The sequence below is a fragment of the Paroedura picta genome, chromosome 4 (assembly GCF_049243985.1).
Source record: "Paroedura picta isolate Pp20150507F chromosome 4, Ppicta_v3.0, whole genome shotgun sequence".
Lineage (NCBI taxonomy): Eukaryota > Metazoa > Chordata > Lepidosauria > Squamata > Gekkonidae > Paroedura > Paroedura picta.
The window spans coordinates 84,194,141-84,213,880 of record NC_135372.1 but is presented as its reverse complement, the minus strand read 5'-3'; the positions used below and the strand labels follow the sequence as shown (position 1 = coordinate 84,213,880).

Genomic DNA, 19,740 nt, shown 5'->3' with positions numbered 1-19,740 from the left:
ACTGCTGCACACGTGCAGCAGCCCCAGCGCAAACGTGCGTGCGCGGACTGCTGCACATGTGCGTTTGTGCCCGGTAGGGGCGCAAACACGCATGCGCGGCAGTCTGCGCATGCGCGTTTGTGCCGCCGGCATGCCGGCGGCCGCGGCTTCACCTCCCGGCCCCTCCGGGCCGCCAGCAAATCGGCCGCCAAAGTGGCTGATTAGCTTGCGGCTCGGCAAGCTTCTCTTCCCTCCCCCGCCCAAAACAAGAAGCTTGCCGGGCCGCAAGCTAATCGGCTGCTTCGACGGCCAATTTGCTCGCGGTCTGGGAGGGAAGAAGCCACGGCCCGGCGCCAAGGCCTTCGCGGCCCGGCATCGGGCCGTGAACCGCAGGTTGGGGACCACTGATTTAACCAAACAGCTCAGCAACAGGGAACTCCCAGCTGCCTAGCTGTTTCTTGTGAAGCAGGGGTTTTTTGCTCTTCATGAATTGTCACAAGCCACCCCAAATTGTGCCAAAATTCATGGTTGTCCTGGTTCCTTAGTTAATGAACTTTGGTTCATAGACCTTGTACAGGCTGCCTGTCTGGCCCACGGCCAACGCACCCCCCCCCACTGCACCAGCTCCAGCTGCCACCTTTAGGGACAGGGCCTCTGCAGCCATCCCCCCCAAGAACTCCCGCTAGCACCCATTGCCTTCTACCAGGTAGCAGGGTTAGTGACTAGTATTAAATAAATATCACAAACTGGATCATTGCTTCAAAAATATTGTTCAGGGGGGGTGATAAATAGAAACTTCAATCCAATATAACAGAAAAGGGACAAGAACAAGCAACTATTACTATAATAATAGATAGACACAATCCTCACCCACTCCCCAATTGTAAACACATGATTTAGAATGACAACTCCATAGGACTTCTTCCTTCTAAACTCCACATTTGAAAGACATTATTTTAAATTCCTGCTAATACTAATTCAAAATGCTATATGTGTGTACCCATATGCTTTATGTATGTACCATTGTTATACTGAAAATCTGTATTATGACTTTCTATTATAGAATCAGATTCAGAGTCCAGACCATGATGTTAATTCTTATAACCATGCAATTTAATGACTACATACATATAGGTTTGTGCATGGACAGTGGTCAAATTGAACACATGTATACCCTTAATCTATGAAAAAGCCTATGAAAAGTGCTATAGTTAAACAAGAACAAAAGTAATGGAACGGTCCAAGCAACAGAGACTGTTGTGACCTAAGCTTTTGTGACCTATAAATCTGTCAGAATAATCTCCAGCTCATCAGTGTTTATGCCAAGATAAATGTGGTGCCACTAGCCACCTCCTCTAGCCCTGGTTCAGGCCGCAGAACCCACATCAGTGCTGGAGGATGTGGGCAGAGATGGCAGGGAGAGCCCCCCTCCCTCCCCCTCCCCCCAAGAGCTCCATGGGCAGTGGAGCCTCTTTCATGACTGGAGGAGGCGGGTGGAGGTGGTGGGAACATCCCCCTCCCTCCCCCTCTCCTCCCAAGAGCTCTGGTACTTCTGGATGCCTTCTCCAGCCTTGGCACAGGCCATGGAACCCGCATTTGGGTTGGACGAGGCGGGTGGAGGCTGCAGGAAGAGCCTCCCTCCCCTCCCGCCAAAGAGGTCCGGTAGCTCCAGCCGCCTCCTCCATCCCTGCAGCTGGGCCAGTGACACAGGAGGTGGTGCGCACCAAGGCCTCTCCCTCAGGGGCCAGATAGTTTGTAGCCACTAGGCTCCCTGAGCAGCGTGCAGCTGTCTGGTGGGGGTGGGCAGACCGGACAGGCCTCTAGAAGCCTGGACAGGGCCAGCCCCAGAGGCTGTTTCCCTTTTATATAGAGAGAGCTCATAATGGGTTGAAGAAAGTTGAAAAAGAGAAAATGTTCTACCTGTCCCAAAAATACTAGAGTCCATTCTGTACAACTTCAATGTAGCCGTAGTCTTACCTTTTGTAAGTGCTATTAATGTAATGTTTTGCATGATGTCGTAAACAAACTGTCAAACTACCGCTGAACTCCAGCAACAATCGGAATTTTATAGCGCTTAGGGGGAAATTCAGATGGTCTTCTGTGGAGGGACTGTAGCCGGAGAAGCCTCGCTGGGTGAATGAAGCCTCGCTGGTTCGTTGCTTTCCCCGCTTTCTCCGAGGAAAAAAAAATGGCTTTCACTTCACCGCTTCACCGGAAGTTCAGAGGAGAGAGCCAGGGGGGAGGGAGTTTGTTGCAGCCGCTATATTGAGAATGCACAGGTCTTTTTCGCAAGTGTTGCAGGTTGTTGGCAGGAGTGTAGCGATTTTCTGAGGGTGAATCCACTTTTCTGGATTCACCGGAAATCACTACAATGAAGCGATTTTAGCGCTACTGTTGCAGGACTGTTGCAGAATGTGTGCGACGTCATGCAGAACGGCAAATTAGTAGTGTTTACCATTTGTAAGCCTTCTGCTACTTTGAACTCATGCAGAATGGCCCAGAAAAATGGATTCTGCCTGAAAAAACCACTACACTTCTGAGCACAAGCCACAACACATAAGTGAAAGACATGTGCGTTCTCAAAATAGCGGTAGAAAGAATGTCTCTCCCTAGCTCTCGCCCCCGAGCTTCTGGAGACGCGATCGCCATTTCCCCCCCTTAAACCAGTGAAAGCAACAAATAAGTAAGGCTTCTCCAGCAGAAGTCCCTCCACAAGCAATTCAGAAGTGCTTAACAGTAAAACAAAGCTCCCTTCTGCAATTGTCTTTAACGTTCCTGAGCCCTCTATCCAACATTGCCCGTAATTTCGTCCAGAAATTGCACTCATGGGGGGGGGGTTACTTGAGGAGCGTGTAAACGATTCAGCACCAGCTCCTACACCAGCAAAGAACGTCTTGAGAATGAACAAATACTCATTGCTACAGGTGTTTTCAGGTTTTTTAAAAACAGTTTTTAAAGGGAAAGGGGCTTTTCAGAAGCATAAACACAACAATTCATTGGCTGTTCTGTTTGATTGACAGCCAGAGGTGGGAAGAAGCGTGGTAAAATACTGCCTCCTTTGTTGCGATTCCGGTGAGACCGTAAACCTGTGGGGAATGAATAGACCACTACTGGGACTTCAATATTCCACTAGAATTGAAGGTATGCGGAATGATGAAATTCCACTATTAAATATAGTGTTTCTGCATACTGCAAACAGTTAGCAACATTGGTCATTGTGTGGAATGGCCCTAGAACTTGAAGGCATCCAAAGAAGCTGATGGACAATAGTTTCAGGGTGGACAACAGGAAATATTACTTTACACAGAGAGTGATTAAAATGTGGAATTTGCTGCCAGAGGATTATTCATAGCTTGATATAAACAGCTTTATAAGGCAATTAGATAGATTCATGAAAGATAAGTATATTAATGGCTACTAACCATGGTGTTCGGGGGGAACCTCCACATTAATTCTCTAAATCCCAAAGCCAGGAGGCAACATCGAGGAAGGTTCTGACCTCTATGTCCTGTTGTCCATCCAAAGGAACTGGTTAGCCACTGTGCCAGACAGGATGGGCTATTGGTCTGATCAACAGGGCTCTTAGTTCCTTACTTTTATGACAAATTTCATACCTAATTAGAAATTTTCATGGTTCCAGATGTGCTTCCAACATCCATAATCTTTTCCAGTTAAATCAAGCCTGCGGCTGATACTACACAAGCATTTTTATTTTTAGTCATGCTACATTAAATGCCTGCAGTCTTTAAGCTGTCTAAACAATCACTCCTTTAAATAAATCTTTTGCTCAAGATTACCCTGCTTAAGCATGGTTCCCACAAGCATTCAGTTGGCAGGAGATCATTCTAAAGCAGGAAATCTCATCAATTGAAGAAGGAACATGGAATATGAAAGCATGAAATGCTTGTTGCTGTTGTATTGAAAATATTAAAAACCCAACCTGAATGAATCCAAAATCATTGTAGATTTTGAAAGTCTTCAGGCTATTTCAGTGTAGGCTAATTTTATGGACAAAAATATTCTGGTCTAAATTCTGCTATTGATTAATCTTTGCAGCAAGCAATGTGAAAACTCCCAATTCAAGTGGCATCTTTTACCCACTCCTAGCGGAGCGGATTAAATAATCGGTTAAGGGCTCTGAGGGTGGGCCCTGTCCGTGATGAGGAAGGGTGCCCATAGGCCCCTTCCTCCGGACTGACACTTGGAGGGCCCAATCCTCCGTTTTGCGCCTGCCCATTGGCCCCTCCGATTGCCAGTCTGGCGGCAAGGGACCAATTGCAAGCTGCGCGGCAGTGGCTCCCCCGCCAGCCGCGGCTGCGCCACCACCACCATACCGCTGCAGAGGACGAGACGTCGCCGCCGGCCCGCCAAGCCTCGAGCTGCTGCCGCCCGCCACTTCGCTAAGCCTACAGCTGCTGCCGGCTGCCGCCACACCAAGCCTTGAGCTGCTGCCGGCCGCCGCCACCCCTGCACCAGAGGAGCCACCCCCAGTGTTCGCAGCCGCGGTGACGGCACCGCCAGCGCATTTGCTGGGAGCACATGGCTGCAGGAGATGCCGCGGCCGCAACGCCGACCCCTTCTACTCTGTCCTGCTGATGGCCACGCTCCACACCGTTTCTGCCCTGCGATGACTCAGGTAGGGCCTGTTCCGGAGAGACACCTCCAGGAGCCACCCAGCGATGTGGCAGGGTCTCAGGCCGCTCCATCCACAGCCTTGGGTGTGCGGCCGCCCGCCGCCAGGCCGCACACCCGGCCCAACTCCATAGGCCTGCTAGCGCCCACTGCATTTAAACTGCAGCGGGCTTGATTACTAGTTAAAAACATAATTATATATTTTATTTATTTATTAGGGGGAAAGCCCATTATATCCAGGAATACAACAGACGCTAGAGCTTGGCGGTAGGAAGAAAAGGGGGAGGAATTGTCCAATCTGTAAGGGCATGGGGTTGAATGTGTGTGTTGTTTCGGAGGTTGTGGTGGCATGGTGACAAATGAGGGCATGGGTGTGGAGATATGGGTGTCAAGAACCTATGGTTTGGAATGTTCATTGAGTGTGGGAGAGGACTGACCTTTGGGAATTGTGGCAGAGTGGTTACAGATGAACTTTCCAGAGCCATGTGAAGGGAAAATCAGACTGGAGACTCTTCTTAGGGAGAAATTACATTGCAACCAATTCCTCCCAGTTCTCATTCATTGTTATTTCCCTTCTTGTGTATATTAGGCCACAGAAAAGGAATGTCCCCCTCCCCTAATCCACGTGGGGTAGTCACAGTGCACAGGTGTCCACACTGCTCCTTCTGTCTCAGTTTTTTTACTGTTGATAAAATGTTATGTGCCCACATGCTTCTTTCACAATTGCTCCTTAGAAGAAGAAGAGCTGGATTTTTGTACCTTGTTGTTTACTACCCAAAGGGGTTTCAAAGTGACTTACAAAGACCTTTTCACTTTGTCTCCCAACAACAGATAACCTATGATGGATGTGGGGCTGTGAGAGGTCTGAGAGAACTAGGAATGGTCTGCAGTCACCCACCAGGCCTCAGGTGTCTCAAAGCAGTTTCCAGTTGCTTTCCCTTTCTCTCTTCATAACAGACACCCAAGTGAGGTGGAGCTGAGAGAGGTCTGTGAGGACTGGGAATGGCCCACAGTCATCCATCAGGGCTCAGGTGTCTCAAAGCAGTTTTCAATCACCTTCCCTTTCTCTCCCCATAACAGACTCCCCATGAGGGAGTTAGGGTAGAGAGAGCGCTAGCTCCTGGTTTGGTGTAGGTTTAGTGCCTCACTTGGAAGGTGGCAACCCTGAGAGGTCTCCCTCTGCACAGCAGTCTTGACCCTAGTCAAGTTTATGCACACCTAGGTAGTGTGGAATTCCAGAAGATGAACCTACACCAATCTGGCAACCTTACCTCCTCTCTGCAATGCTTTCTTGACTTGAAATAGGTCAGGCATGATAGGTGGCTGTGGGGACCTTATACACTTTTGAGGCCCCACTTCCAGATATTAAGGAGTTTCAAAGAGGCTTACAATTCCCTTCCCTTTCCTCTCCCCACAACAGACACCCTGTGGGGTGGGTGTGGCTGAGAGAGCGCTGATATCACTGCTCAGTCAGAACAGCTTTATCAGCGCCGTGGTGAGCTCAAGGTCACCCAGCTGGCTGCGTGTGGGGGAGTGCAGAATTGAACGTGGCATGCCACATTAGAAGTCCGCACTCAAGTCCGCACTCCTAGCCACTACACCAAACCGCACAACAACCCTGTGTGGTAGGCCTCAAATCTACAGAGTTGCTTGGTTGCCTCTTCCCTTCAGCAACAAGGCTGACCAGAACAGTATTTTTAAGTGAGAAGGGCCTTTTCTGTGGCCTCCCTGTCAGCCAACGGTTAGGCAAAAGGGGAAAGCTCCCCCCCCCCCTTCAAAAGGAAAGCACACCCATGCCCACAGAGTCCTCTGCATTGCTCTCAGAAACGCCTCCCTAGCCTGAGTGGGGGGCTGTTAAAGGCTCCTTCACAGCAGGCCTAACGGGAGGGGAGGAACATACTCACCAACCACCTGCCAGCTGTGAGGCAGCATGAGGGCTTCCCAGCCTAAGGGGGAAAGGAGGCCACAACCCCCCAGGGGTGGGCTGGGAGATGGGCTATGTCACCTCCCTATTGGTCCAAAGTCCAGGGGCAGGACCAGTCCGATCTTTGGACCAAGTAGAAGGCTCTTCTAGCCTTCAGATTGGTCCAAAGATTGGGTTGTCCCCGCCCACCTTCCGCCCACCTAGGCCTTAGCATTTTATTTTATACAGCAAAGCTGTTCCAGATTTACTTATGAAGTTTATATTTCACCTCTCTGCCCTCATCAGGGATGCTGACATGGTAACCAGATTAAAAACATATCTTTAAAAACATTAAAGGCAAATAAAAATACATAATAAAACCAAAGCTAAAATACACATGCAAAATATTTAAAACAACAATTAAAACAGGTTAGGAAGGTGGGAACACTAGAAAGTTTTAGCCACTAGCTGTAGACAGTAACAGAAGGGGACTTGGCTGAGTTCCATAGTCCTGGTGCCACATCCAATAAAGCTCTATTTTGGGTTGTCACCCACCTAACCTAAGAAACTAGGGTACCCAAAGCAGGCCCTTGGAGGATGACAGCAGTGATCAGGTAGATTCGTAAAGGAGTAGGCAGTCCTTTTTATACCCATGCTACGGCACATAGGGCTTTAAAGGTTAATACTAGCACCTTGAATTGTGCCTGAAAACAGATTGGGAGCTTGTGTAAGATAAACAAGAATAGAATGATATGGCAGATATCAAAGGAATGATGGAGGTTCCATTATTTCACATCATGAATTCTTTTGCCATCTTTTCAGACAGGAGAAAAAAAGACTACTTTGTGTCTTTAGATCAATGTTACTAAGGTGAAGGACAGAACAGTCACTTAAACTAATAGCAGCAATATTGCTTCAAAAAAGAATACTCACCAAAGCACAAATGCCTGGCCTCTTTTAAACACAGGATTAAATTAGGTATTTTTGCATCAAAAGCAAAGTAAAAATAGCTTTATTTAATGTTGCTAAAAAGGTTCAGATTCAATTGACATCGCAAAGCAGGCGATTTTGTTGCTAGCATGCATAGGCACTCTATTGATCAGAGCAGTCCTCTGTGCAAGAGAATTTGTCACATCAATACCAGCTGAAAAATACTCAGGAGCTGTAATATGGTTTAAATGAGCAGTTACCACATCGATAGAAAGAGCATTTTCATTGTCTGGTAGTGGGAAGTCTTTTGCAAGCTGGCATTTGTTTTAAGATAAGAATGACAACCATTTTACAAGGAAGTTTAAGGGGGAAGCAATGGCAAGAAAACATCTTGAAATGGCTGAAACAGTTTCAAGAGCACAGTAGTGAAAGCATAACTGATCCATACACATACACACACGCACACCATTTTCATGCAAAGAATATTACTGATCTAAAGCCGGTCTGAAAGGTATGTTTACGGGGGGAGAAAAGGCTTACACTCAGTCCCTCCTCCTCCTAATTAATTATAAGATACAGTATGCATTTCATATTTTTATTTGTTTGTATTATTGGTATTATCAATGGAGATACACAAAAACTGTTTAAAATTTGGTAAAATGTATCTCTTTGGAAACCAAAAGGCAATTAGAAAAATAACTACTTATCCTTCATAACCTCCATCACTGCAAACAACATTCCCCCCCCGTATACTTTGACAATAACCTAAATAAGGAAATTAGTTGCCTTCTTTAATGTTATTTATGTCAAAGGTTTGGCAAGTAAAATGGTTAGATTTATTTATTTTATCTATTTATAATTTAATTTCTAGGCTGCTCTTCTCCACAATTAGGCTCACAAATTAGGTGGTTTACAGCATAAGGTTATAACATTTGGATTTGTCTATTCACTAAAGTTTATTTGTGCAGTTACTGTTTTTACTGAAGTAGTTTCTGCTTTTATTGAAGTAACAAGTGGGAACCTACAAGGACTTCTGCAATGTAACTCATTTCCACTCCCGTTTTCCTGCTTTCTTCTCTCCTTCCAACAGCCAACCTACATTTCTCCAGCTCTCAGTCCACAGATTTCCCTCTCCACCCTCAACAGCCTCTTCCTAGAAAAACTATGGCCCAGTTGTATGATGCTGGCCATTGGGCCAGGCCTACTTGTATGGTGGGGATATCTCAAGAACTTCTAAAGGGGCATCTCACTTTCTCCCTCCGTGTATGATTTCCTCTTTTCTTCCTCCCACCAATACCCATATTTTTCCTTGTTTCCTTATTCTCTCTCAGCCACTCTCCAACCTACCTTTTATCTACATGACAATTTCAGTTAAATGTATTCATTTATTTCATTTATTTCATTTATTTCATGGGGGCAAGGGACCAAGTGGGAGATGCGTGCAGTGCGCCTTCTGACTGGCCCCTGTCGCCAGCACAGTTGGGAGGTGAACAGTGCCTCCCGACCCGCCCACACACTGCAGGACAAGCCAGGGTGGCGGCTGGCTGCCGTGAGGCAATCCATGGAGGTGGCCGGCCGCAGGAGCCTTCCATGCGGGCCTCGGAGACCCGAGGCCTGCACGGAAAACGGCGGATCGCGGGGGACGGTGCCTACCAGGACAGGCTTTTCCCAGACCACAGCTTGCCTCCTTTCACCCCTCCCATTCCTCTCAACAGCCTTGCAGTCAATCCCTGGAGCTGAGACACAGAAGCTTACAGGCAAGAGGCACACATAATGTGTGCACACACATACACATCTTTTGTGGCTACCTGAGAGTCTCATGAAAAGTACCCAAGGCAGCTTTGCCTCCGCAAGGTGCCACTCCGGAAGCTGCCACTCAAAACACAGCAACTCTGTGTGTGCTACACCAGCCTGAGCTTTGCCAACTATTCCCCCTCTTTTGTGACGACAGGGGCTGTGAAGATGGAGGGCAGAAGCCTCCTGCGCCGTCCCCAACTCTGCCCCCGCTTCCTCCCCTCCACGTCCACGTGGAACACTTTCCCTGCCTCCCCCCCGGTCGCCCCCCCCATCACTGGACCAACGGACCCTTCGCCTCACCCCCTCCTTCCCCCCCCCCTGTTCCCCGTCCCCTTTCAAAGCCCATTTATTTTAAATGGGCTTTGACGCTAGTAATAAGACAAGAAACTAAACATTTAAAAACTGCAGTCCTGAGGATGAGTGAACTAAATTGGACTGGATCAGGACATTTTCAGACAGATAATTGCAAAATGTCCTCTTCTGGAAATGACAAAGTCTGACTGAAGGGAAGTGTGGTGAAGCCGCCTGGGGCATTTTCTTTTCTGTTTAGGAACATAGAATTGTGTCCCAGTGCAATACCATGTTCATAAACAACAACAACAAAAAAGGCCCCCGCCATTCCACACCACAGTGGAACCACTCCGCTTCTGGGCAGGAGCACAAATCCTGGGCAGACAAGGTGCAACTGATAACCATGCAGGAGCAGGAAGAGCCGGGGCAAATGCCAGGCTGCAGCCTGGTGTGACAGCCATCGTGCAATAAAGATCCATTAGACAGACAGAGAGACAGATAAAGCTGCTGTCTTATACAATTACAGTGCTTTGTTACAGCAACCCCACCACTCATCTGCCACAACACATCGTTAAAGGCATACTATTAAAAGGGAAAAAATGGAACCGAAACTTAGAGCTTAGATGTCTCTGTGTGCCTTGGGTGTCTGCTCAGCATATTCATGAGTCTATCTCCTCCTCCTCTATATCTTCACCTTTTTGATTCAGCTTGACTCAATTCACACTATTATATCATGGCATCAGGACTATTGACCAATAGTGTAAGGGTATCATGACATAACAGAGCCATTAAAAAAATTAAAATGTACTGGTGACCGCAGCAAGACACTGAAAACATGTGCTGAAACTGCAATAGTAGGGCCCTGTAAATGAGTTAATGCACATGTGCAATGCTGCTTGATAGCAGTTTTCACACTGACCACTGAAATGATCTGATCTGGAGTTCACCCTGTGTCTAAACAAGGGATGTTAATCAAGATAAGTTTGCCTGGTGATTAGATTCAACTTGAAATTTGCAAAATGCCTAATTTTCATAGTATGCCTGTACAGCTAATCACAATTGCTTTGAAATAGGAAGGGAAGAGCGAATTCATGCAGGAAAATGAGAGGAAGGGTACACAAGCCATTCATAGTATGTTCTCAGTTTCTTAGCCATGGTTACAAGAATAGAAATTTTCTGCACTGTGCTAAAGTGTTCAATATATTATTCTAATAGTTCCTTGTATTATTCCATTTGAAAGTAGAAATAAAACCCTTTTGCTCTTTCTAGAATAACAAAACTGCAACTAAAATGTTAAAAACTCCAGACAATAGAAGCAAAACTACACTCCAAGAGGCACTTCATGGCGTTCCTCTCTACAATGGAGTGGGTGTGACTGAATTTGTTAGCACTGGCTCCCCATTGTTTCCCAAAAAACAGCCCTGACTAATTGGGCACACTGAGAACTTCCTAAGAATAGGCCTAGCAAATGACTGCCTGGAGCATCCCCCTGGCAGGGCTTTCTCTCATCAGCATTCACTGTCTCTACCAGAGTGCAAAGGAGGAGAAAGTACACTCCCCCGGGAGCATGAGAAGAGGAGATAAAAGGGGAGCAGTGACTCAGAAAGAACCAAAAGGTTCTTAACTCCACAGAAGTTTTTTCTCTCTGCAATCCCTCTTGCAGATTCCTCATGTAAGAACTGTGTTTCTTCCACATGTAAACAACATGACTGTCTCCTTGTTATTTCTCCCTAGCAGGTCTTGGTATAATCTCAGTTCACTGTCAACAGGGAAGGGAGAAGATTGGGCCTTTGTTTATGCATTGAGTGATGGCTTCAGGTTGGACAGCATCCACTGGGGACAGTATTCTTTGTAAAATGGTCTTCAGAAAGGCAAATCTTTGAGTCACTGGTAGCCATACTACTTTGTGTTTGAAAGTTTTAAGTATGTATTTATTGGCTTATCTCCCATAGAGGATTGGCATTGATTTTGTTTTTCATTGTCCATAAAAAAAGTATCGATACCTTATGTGTACATATAAGTCATAAAGATTTATGGCAAACCCCAGAAAGGGGCTTTCAAGGCAAGTGATAAGCAGAGGTATGTTTCTGTTGCCTTCCACTGCAGAGTCTCCCTTGAAGGTCTGGGTAATACCTTAAACTTTGACAAATAGGGTTTTTTTTTACCCCAACCTGTGAAAAATTAATTAAACCAAGTTCCAAATGGATCCTATGAACTGTGGGTACAAGGATGTTCATAGACACCCATCATTCCTACATCCTAATCTCAACAGCCTCCTGAGACTTACAAAAAGCTGATGAGCAAAGTCACAGGAGTACCACCGACAAATGAAATAGGGCATATGGGCTGCTGTTATGTGGAGGAATTAGGTGGTATCCCCCATCCTTATCCTTCCCCTTAGATTGATATAAGAAGTTCTACCTGCATGAGAGGGAACTGCGACCATCACTCAATGCCCTTCTTCTCATGCCCTATGTCATTATGCCCATGAATTCAAGTACCGGCTTTTCAGAGGTCTCAAGATAGGAAAGAGTCACATCTTTAAGCACCCTTGTACTCAGAAGCTTAATAATAGAGATGTAATGGACTGTTGGCCACCTCATGAGAAGGAAGGACTCCCTGGAGAAGAGCCTAATGCTGGGAGTGATTATGGCCAAAAGAAGAAGGGGACAACAGAGAATGAGGTGGCTGGATGGAGTCACTGAAGCAGTTGGTGGGAGCTTAAATGGACTTCGGGGAATGGTAGAGGACAGGAAGGCCTGGAGGATCACTGTCCATGGGGTTGCGATGGGTCGGACACGACTTCGCACCTAATAACAACAACAATGGACTGTTATTTACCAAGTTATATTTATCTCTGCCTATTTCCACATTTTAAACCTCTGTTAAAGGGACAGGACATTTTTTCTCCTGACTAGATGGGAATTGTACTTTGTGTGTAGGATCTAACTATTTTTTTCTGTTTTGAAACTTCATATCTGTATATTCCACATTGTATGTTGGATTACAGTTAGTTAAAAATAAATTGCAATGTTGTGAAACAGAAAATTCATTGTGTGGGGGTTTGCAAAACTGACCATTGCACCCACCTGCAAGTCTACCTCCACCACTAGTATCTGGAACACATGGGGGCTGCCACCAAAATGTTTTTTTTTCTATTTTAAAATGGCCAGCCATGCCTTAAATGTCAGCTGGATCATCAGATACCCCATGAGAAAGTACCAAGTAGAGCAGGAAGACTTTTACAAAGTTGTGTGTCTTTAAAAAATAGTGCTCAGCTTCCTTGACTGCAATTGTCCCTGAGTACTATACAAGTAGACAGGCATAGGTTGAGAGACTCTGAAAATATTTCAGGTTTGACATGTGACAGGTCTGTATGTTGTAATTAACATGTACAATTTACTTGCCCAATGTGGGTCACTGTCACAGCACATAAGAGGAAGCAATAACGAAGGGTGTAGAGCACTAGCTGAGGTGCTGATTCATAGACACCCACTAGCTTTCAGCAGCAGTGTAGGCATCTTTTGCTATTCCCTTGTCACTGCAATGGTGTTTCAACAAAGAGCTGCCACCATTAAAAACACATTCTTTCCTGTGCCATCATCTTGGCAAGGTGAGAATGACAAATTGGAAGTAATCTAAACTGAAGAAGGCACCATTATATCCGTCATGCCTGCAGGAACAGAGTTTGGTCGTTCAGCTGCATGGTGACAAGTTTAGAGCAAGCTCTAGATAAAGGAAAGTTCAGCCCAAGCCCCAGGATATTCAGCTTTTAAATCAAGACAACTGTGCTGTGCTTCCTGGGATTTGCTATAGATACTATAACCAATCCAGAAGGTGTTAATGCCAAACTGCTAGGAAATACTGAAGGGAGAAATCTGAGAGCATCTTGATCAAAAGTTCTTAGCCATCAAAGGTTATGGAAGAATTTTGAGTGCTTTACAGAGAGATGGCATTTATCAGTTTGATCATAAATCTGCTGATTTTTCAAAATAATGTGTGGCCAGCACTGTAATTCTGGTTGGATTCTTTAACTCACCTGTTTATCACCTAAAATGGCAAAATAAAATCCATTTTAATAACCATAATACAATTGTACACTGCATCATATAAGCATTTATTTCCCCCTTGCTGTTATCTGGAGGGCAATAAAGACGGTGAGGGGTTGGGAGACCAAGACATATGAGGAAAGGTTAGGGGAGCTTGGTATGTTCAGCCTGGAGAGCAAAGCGGCCGATTAGTTTGCGGCCTGGCAAGCTTCTTGCTGCGGGAGGGGGGGGGAGAGGGAAGCGTGGCCACCAGCATGCTGCCGGTGCAAACATGCATGCACGGACCTGTCACGCATGTGCGTTTGCGCCCTGCAGGGCCACAAAAGAACATGTGTGGCAGTTTTGCACATGTGCAGAGCTGCCACACATGCACGTTTGTGTCCCCGCTGGGAGCGCAAATGTGCATGCGTGGCAGGCCCACGCATGACGCACGTGCGCATTTACGGCCCCGCTAGGCACAAACACACATGCATGACTGGTCAACGCACGCGCGTTTGCACAGGGGCTGCCATGCATGCGCGGGGACCTGGGTCGCCCTCTCCCCCCACCCATCGGCAGCAGTCCACAACGCAAAAAAGGTTGCAGACGGCTGCTTTAAATGTTAAAGGGACATTATTTTCTAATGGTGGACCTTAAATGTTTACAATTGTAAAACCTGTTTAATCACTGGCAGTCTTCAAGCAAAGGTTGGATACACACTTTTCTTGGATGCTTTAGGATGCTTAGGGCTGATCCTGCATTGAGCAGGGGGTTGGACTAGATGGCCTGTATGGCCCCTTCCAACTCTGTGATTCTATGATTAATTTCAATTTTGTTATTGCTCCTCATATGGCACCTGCAATTAGTGCTGACTAAAAGTGATTAAATAAACATCAGTTATGGTTAAATTCTATCTAAAAGCCATGACATCTGACTGAACTGTTTTTTTCCCAATAAAGAGCTAAGGGGGTATTGACTGTGGTATGTATGCTCTGTACACATCAGATATATTATCTGACCACAGTCACACATGCCTTAGTAACATCCAGTTTACTGCAACATGCTCTGCACGGGGCAGCACCTGAGGGCAGTTTGGAAGCTTCAGCTAGGACAAAATACAGAAATTAGATTCCTTAATGTTGTAATGACCTTATCAAACCAGTATGAGTCCAGTTTGCTGCTGGACTCAATCAAACTGCTGTATTGACCTTTAAACCCTAAACAACTTAGTTCCAAGTACCTGAAGGATTTTATTGTCCATTCTGAGCAGGAGCAGTCAGATGGTAAAGGTTTCCTGTTCAAACCTCATATTTTTCTGAGCTGAGATTCATGGAGACTTGTGGAATGGGGTTTTCAGCTGCTGCCCCCGGGGGGGGGGGAGAAATGCCTCCCCACAGGGAGAGGCTTTACAAGACTTTGAGACAGAACTGAACATGTTTTTGTTCCATATTCTTTATTTTATGATTATCCTGAACAGCCTGGGGTGGGGAATATTCAGGAATATTATTGCTTGGTAGAAATCTTTTTTCTTTTAAGTCACACACTCACTGTGTTTGCTCACCAAACAGGTATTTGTAGAAGCACTCTCATCATAAATATAGACATTTTGTTTACTGGCATGCAGCTTCAGAGAATACCATCAAATGGGCCAGTGAAGTCCACAAATTTTCTCCCATTAATGTCTCCTATTTTGCTGCCATAAACAACCATCTCAACAGCTGGCATGGTGCCCCAAGCAGTAACTGTTTACAGCTGTGTTATTATTAAGCTGATGTCTTGCAGAATATAAAGTTTGCTGTTATTGGGGAATTCCAGCAAAATCACAACTCTTTTGTTCCATCTTGAGCATAGGGTTGTGGACATGTGACAGTTATTGTTGCTACAGGTATTATTTCTCATTATCTTTGCTAACCCTGACCTCTATTTTGTGTATTTAGATCAAACAAAGCAGACAATATACATGAATAACAGAAGGAATTTTGATTATTGTTATTATTCCTATTGCAATATCAGAAGCACTAAAAGTTGTTCTAAGTAATACATTCATAGAGCTCTAACAGCCTACTTCTGTTAAAAGGCAGGTCCAAAAGATTATGATGCTTGTTTTATGTCCAGTAGTGCATTAATATGAAAAGATCCCACTCTTTGATTCTATACATTAATTGGTTGCATAGTATATTTTTAATAAAGGAACTAGTATGTAGCTAGCCCTATCGCCAGGCTGGTAAGTAGCCAATTTGATTATAAAAATTGATTTTTCCCTTAATTAAAGGGTCAGAATGGTATAGTAGTTAAGAATGCCAAACCACAATCTGGGAGGCCCGGGTTCAAATTCCTACTTTGCTCGATAGATTCTGTGAATGACCTTGAGCCAGACATTCTCTCTCAGCTTAAGCTACTTCACAGGGTTGTTGTTGTGAGGATAAAATGAAGTAGGGGACAATGATGTTGCCAGCTGCTTTGGGTCTCCATTGGGGAGAAAAATGGGTATAAATACCTAAAAATAAAAAAGCAAGCAAGCAAGAAAGCAAACCACCTGTGGTGTGGAGTAGAATTAGCTAGTTGCCTCAAGCACCAAGTAGAACTGTTTCTGTTCCTCTAAGCTTAGCTTGGAAAACTGTTCCATCATTTTCCCAGAGAGAGACTCCTGGGGATGGGGAGGGAAAGCTTAAAACAGGGGTGCTTTTCAGTGGGAAAGAAGTAATGTTGCCAATTCCAGGAAAGGAAGATATTTGGAAGGTGAAGTCTGGGGAGGGTGGGGTTTGAGGAGGGTAGGGGTACAATGCCATAGTCTGCACCCTCCAAAGCAGCCATTTCCTCCATGGGAACCTGGGTTGCGGATCTCCAGGTGGGGGGCCAGAGATCACCCAAACTGGTATTTGTAGGGGTACTGGGTACTGGGGGAAGGGGGACTGAGATGCCTCCCACAAATTCTCGAGGGTTCCCAGTTGTGATGATCATAATCCTGAACAAAAAATCCCAAATGTATGACAAAAAGAAGTTTGGTTCATAACTGCAAAGAGTATTCTGTCCCCACTCCAATCTAATTAGAGCAGCACAATGATCTTTTGGGGAATGGGCCCCTCTCACCTCTAATCATTCATCTATTCTACATCTACAATGGAGCCTGTGCTTCATATTCTTCCAAACCTGTCCTGTTTCAGAATGCAGCCATGACAACATCTTTTGCATCAAATATGCTTTCAATCTTATAATTAGGAATCCTGCTTTTCCAATAAAGTAGTTAACTTTATTGCACTAGGTCATAGGCCAGCCTTTCTCAACTTTTTTACAGTTGAGAAACCCCTGAACCATTCTTCAGGCTTCAAGAAACCCCAGAAGTGCTACAATCATGCAGAATATGATTGGGAAGCATAGCTGTGTACACACCCACTCAGGGTCCTTCCCCTTCCCACCCCATTCAGGCCCATCATTAGCCATTTTGGGAGGGTGAGGCGGGTCAACATAGGATCATATCATCTGACAATTGTTTAACAAAAAATTTTAAATTCAAAATTAATTAACTCCCACCTATTCAGGAAGCCCTTCCAAGGCTGTCAAGAAACCACAGGGTTTCACAAAACACTGATTAAGAAAGCCTGCCATAGGCCGTCACAAGGTCAAATACATAATAGAATAAATAGCTTTGAGACATTCACCAAGCTATCATGATTATCAGCTAGGATCTGTATAAAGTGAGCAGTCCAATAGATAATGTGGAAGATCTTCAATTATTGGATTCCTGCAGATACAGTGATGTTGTCAAAGAGGTATTTGGGCATATCTCCCAGCTAAAACAAATAAAGGCATTATCTGAAATCTTAGTGCTAAAAAAGCCAACCTTAGCTTACTTGCATTGATGTTGACCAGATACAGGGCACTACAGTGATATTTTTAAAGGTCTTAAACCATGGAGCACATCTTGACTGCACAATTAAAAATCTATTTTTGCATCTTGAAGGAAAACCCACTATCTTAGGTCTTTATAATTTCCTAGTTCTACTATTAAATCATCTGGCACAATGTAACAAACTAATATTGCCAAAAGCAGACCCTTAGCTTCTATAGCAGAATTAAAGATCTGATGAATAAAAGAATCTGTAGTAAATATATTTCTCTTCCACCATTTTTCTAGACCTAGACGTCTGCGAGCCCTGAAAGAGAGTAGTCAAAGCTCTGCCCTCATCAAAGCGGCTGAGGCCCTTTTTGGTAATACTAGGACATGTCTCATAAAAGTATTCTGGATACCAAGTCTTCTAATTGTACACAGGGTACCTAACACCAGTACCAATGAACACATATAGGATGGGGCAGTGCTCAACTCTACAATCTCCCCAGATGCATATATGTTCATTGTACACATGCACAACATCTGAAAAAGACTATATTTATGTGTCTCAGTCTTATTTTTTTTAGAATTTGCATATGAAAAGGCTCAGCTAGTTATAACAGAAAATAACTCACATGCAGAATCTGTATAGTGCAAAACAAGCAAATATTCACAACCCCAAACTAGATGCCATACCTGTAATTGCCAAGATAAACTCCATCTGGATTAAGCATTGGTGCTATCTTGAAGACCAGATGATCTCGCAGTACTATGGCAACTGGATGTGGGCTAACAAGAAAATCAATTATACCTAGGAGAAACGAGGAAAATGCTAATTTTTAATTATTATATAACAGTTTTTACAAAATATCTTTGATGTCGTTAAAAATGAAATATTATTTGATAATATGTACAATATAAATATTGTTAGGTGTTCTATATAACATTATAATCATAACAGACATCTAGAGCTAAGATGGAAGAAATAAACACTATTCATATTTATTATTTTTATTTATTTATTTATTTATCATACTTATATACCGCCCTCCCCGGAGGCTCAGGGCGGTTTACATCATAACAGAGAACAATACATAAAACAGTCTGTAACATGTATAACTGATAACTAATAATTGTAACCAAAATAACAGCACAATATAACGGTATAACAATATAGTACTACAAACAGGTCCAGGGCTTATTGCTGGGATTCTGAGGCGGGTGGTTTATTTATTGAATTCTGAGGGGGGGTGGGGGGGAGCAGGGGCCCTTGGTCGCTGTTGATTACGTCTGGTCTCAGCCAAATGCCTGGTGGAGGAGCTCCTTTTTGCAGGCCCTGCGGAACTGTTTAAGCTCCGTCAGGGCCCTGATCTCTTCTGGGAGCTCGTTCCACCAGGTAGGGGCCAGAACAGAGAATGCTCTGGCCCTGGTCAAGACCAGATGGACTTCTTTAGGGCATATGGGATACTAAACCCCCACCCAGGCTAACCAACTGTGTGGACGCCTTTTCCCTCTTTTCCTTTACAAAATAGTTAAATGTGGGTAGGTAGCCTTTCCTAAACCTTACAATGTCTACTTGTGCTCATGGTAATGTGCTAGTGAGCAAACTGAGAGGCAGATGTGAGGACTGTACTTGATCTGAAGAAGGAGTTGGTTCTTATATGCCGCTTTTACCAACCTGAAGGAGGCTCAAAGTGGTTTACAGTCACCTTCCCATTCCTCTCCCCACAAGAGACACCCTGTGGGGTGGGTGAAGCTGAGAGAGCCCTGATATCACTGCTTGGTCAGAACAGTTCTATCAGTGCCGTGGCGAGCCCAAGGTCACCCAGCTGGTTGCATGTGGGGGAGCGCGTAATCGAACCTGGCATGCCAGATTAGAAGTCCGCACTCCTAACCACTACACCAAACTGGTACTCCTAACCACTACACCAATCTGGCATACTAGGAGCACACTGAGCCCTAGCATTGCTGCCAATGTCCCAGGGGATTGCCTTGGTCCTTGGGACCTTAAGTGCTGAGCAAAATGGTCTGGTGTGCTGCAATCTATGATCTGTCTGGAGGATTTCAAAACCTTGTGTTAAACTAATATGCCATCATAAAAGCACATTGAATACTTTTCATTGACATATGGTACAGTTATATCAACTGATGTTTTAAATGTGCTTAACTTAACATTACTTCAAAACTGATCAGTTTGGGAATCATAATCTTATGCTTTCAAAATCAATAGGTTAAGACAGTGGCAAGTAGGTTAAGACAGTGGCAAAAATGGAAGGGGAAAATAAAGCCCAAAGCAAATTCTGTGAAAGTACATGGTATGGTACTGCCGCCAATTTACACAAGAAAATACT

General features: G+C 44.8%; 1 protein-coding gene across 2 annotated transcripts in view; it reads right to left on the bottom strand.

Moving 5' to 3' along the window:
- The window catches only part of BEND5 (BEN domain containing 5), a 1,107,701-nt gene that overhangs the window by 238,520 nt on the left and 849,441 nt on the right, over positions 1-19,740 (bottom strand). For both annotated transcript variants that reach the window (XM_077333807.1, XM_077333806.1), the window contains exon 8: positions 18,086-18,200. In XM_077333807.1, coding sequence (XP_077189922.1) covers positions 18,086-18,200 — 115 coding nt within the window. The remainder of the gene's footprint in view (positions 1-18,085; positions 18,201-19,740) is intronic.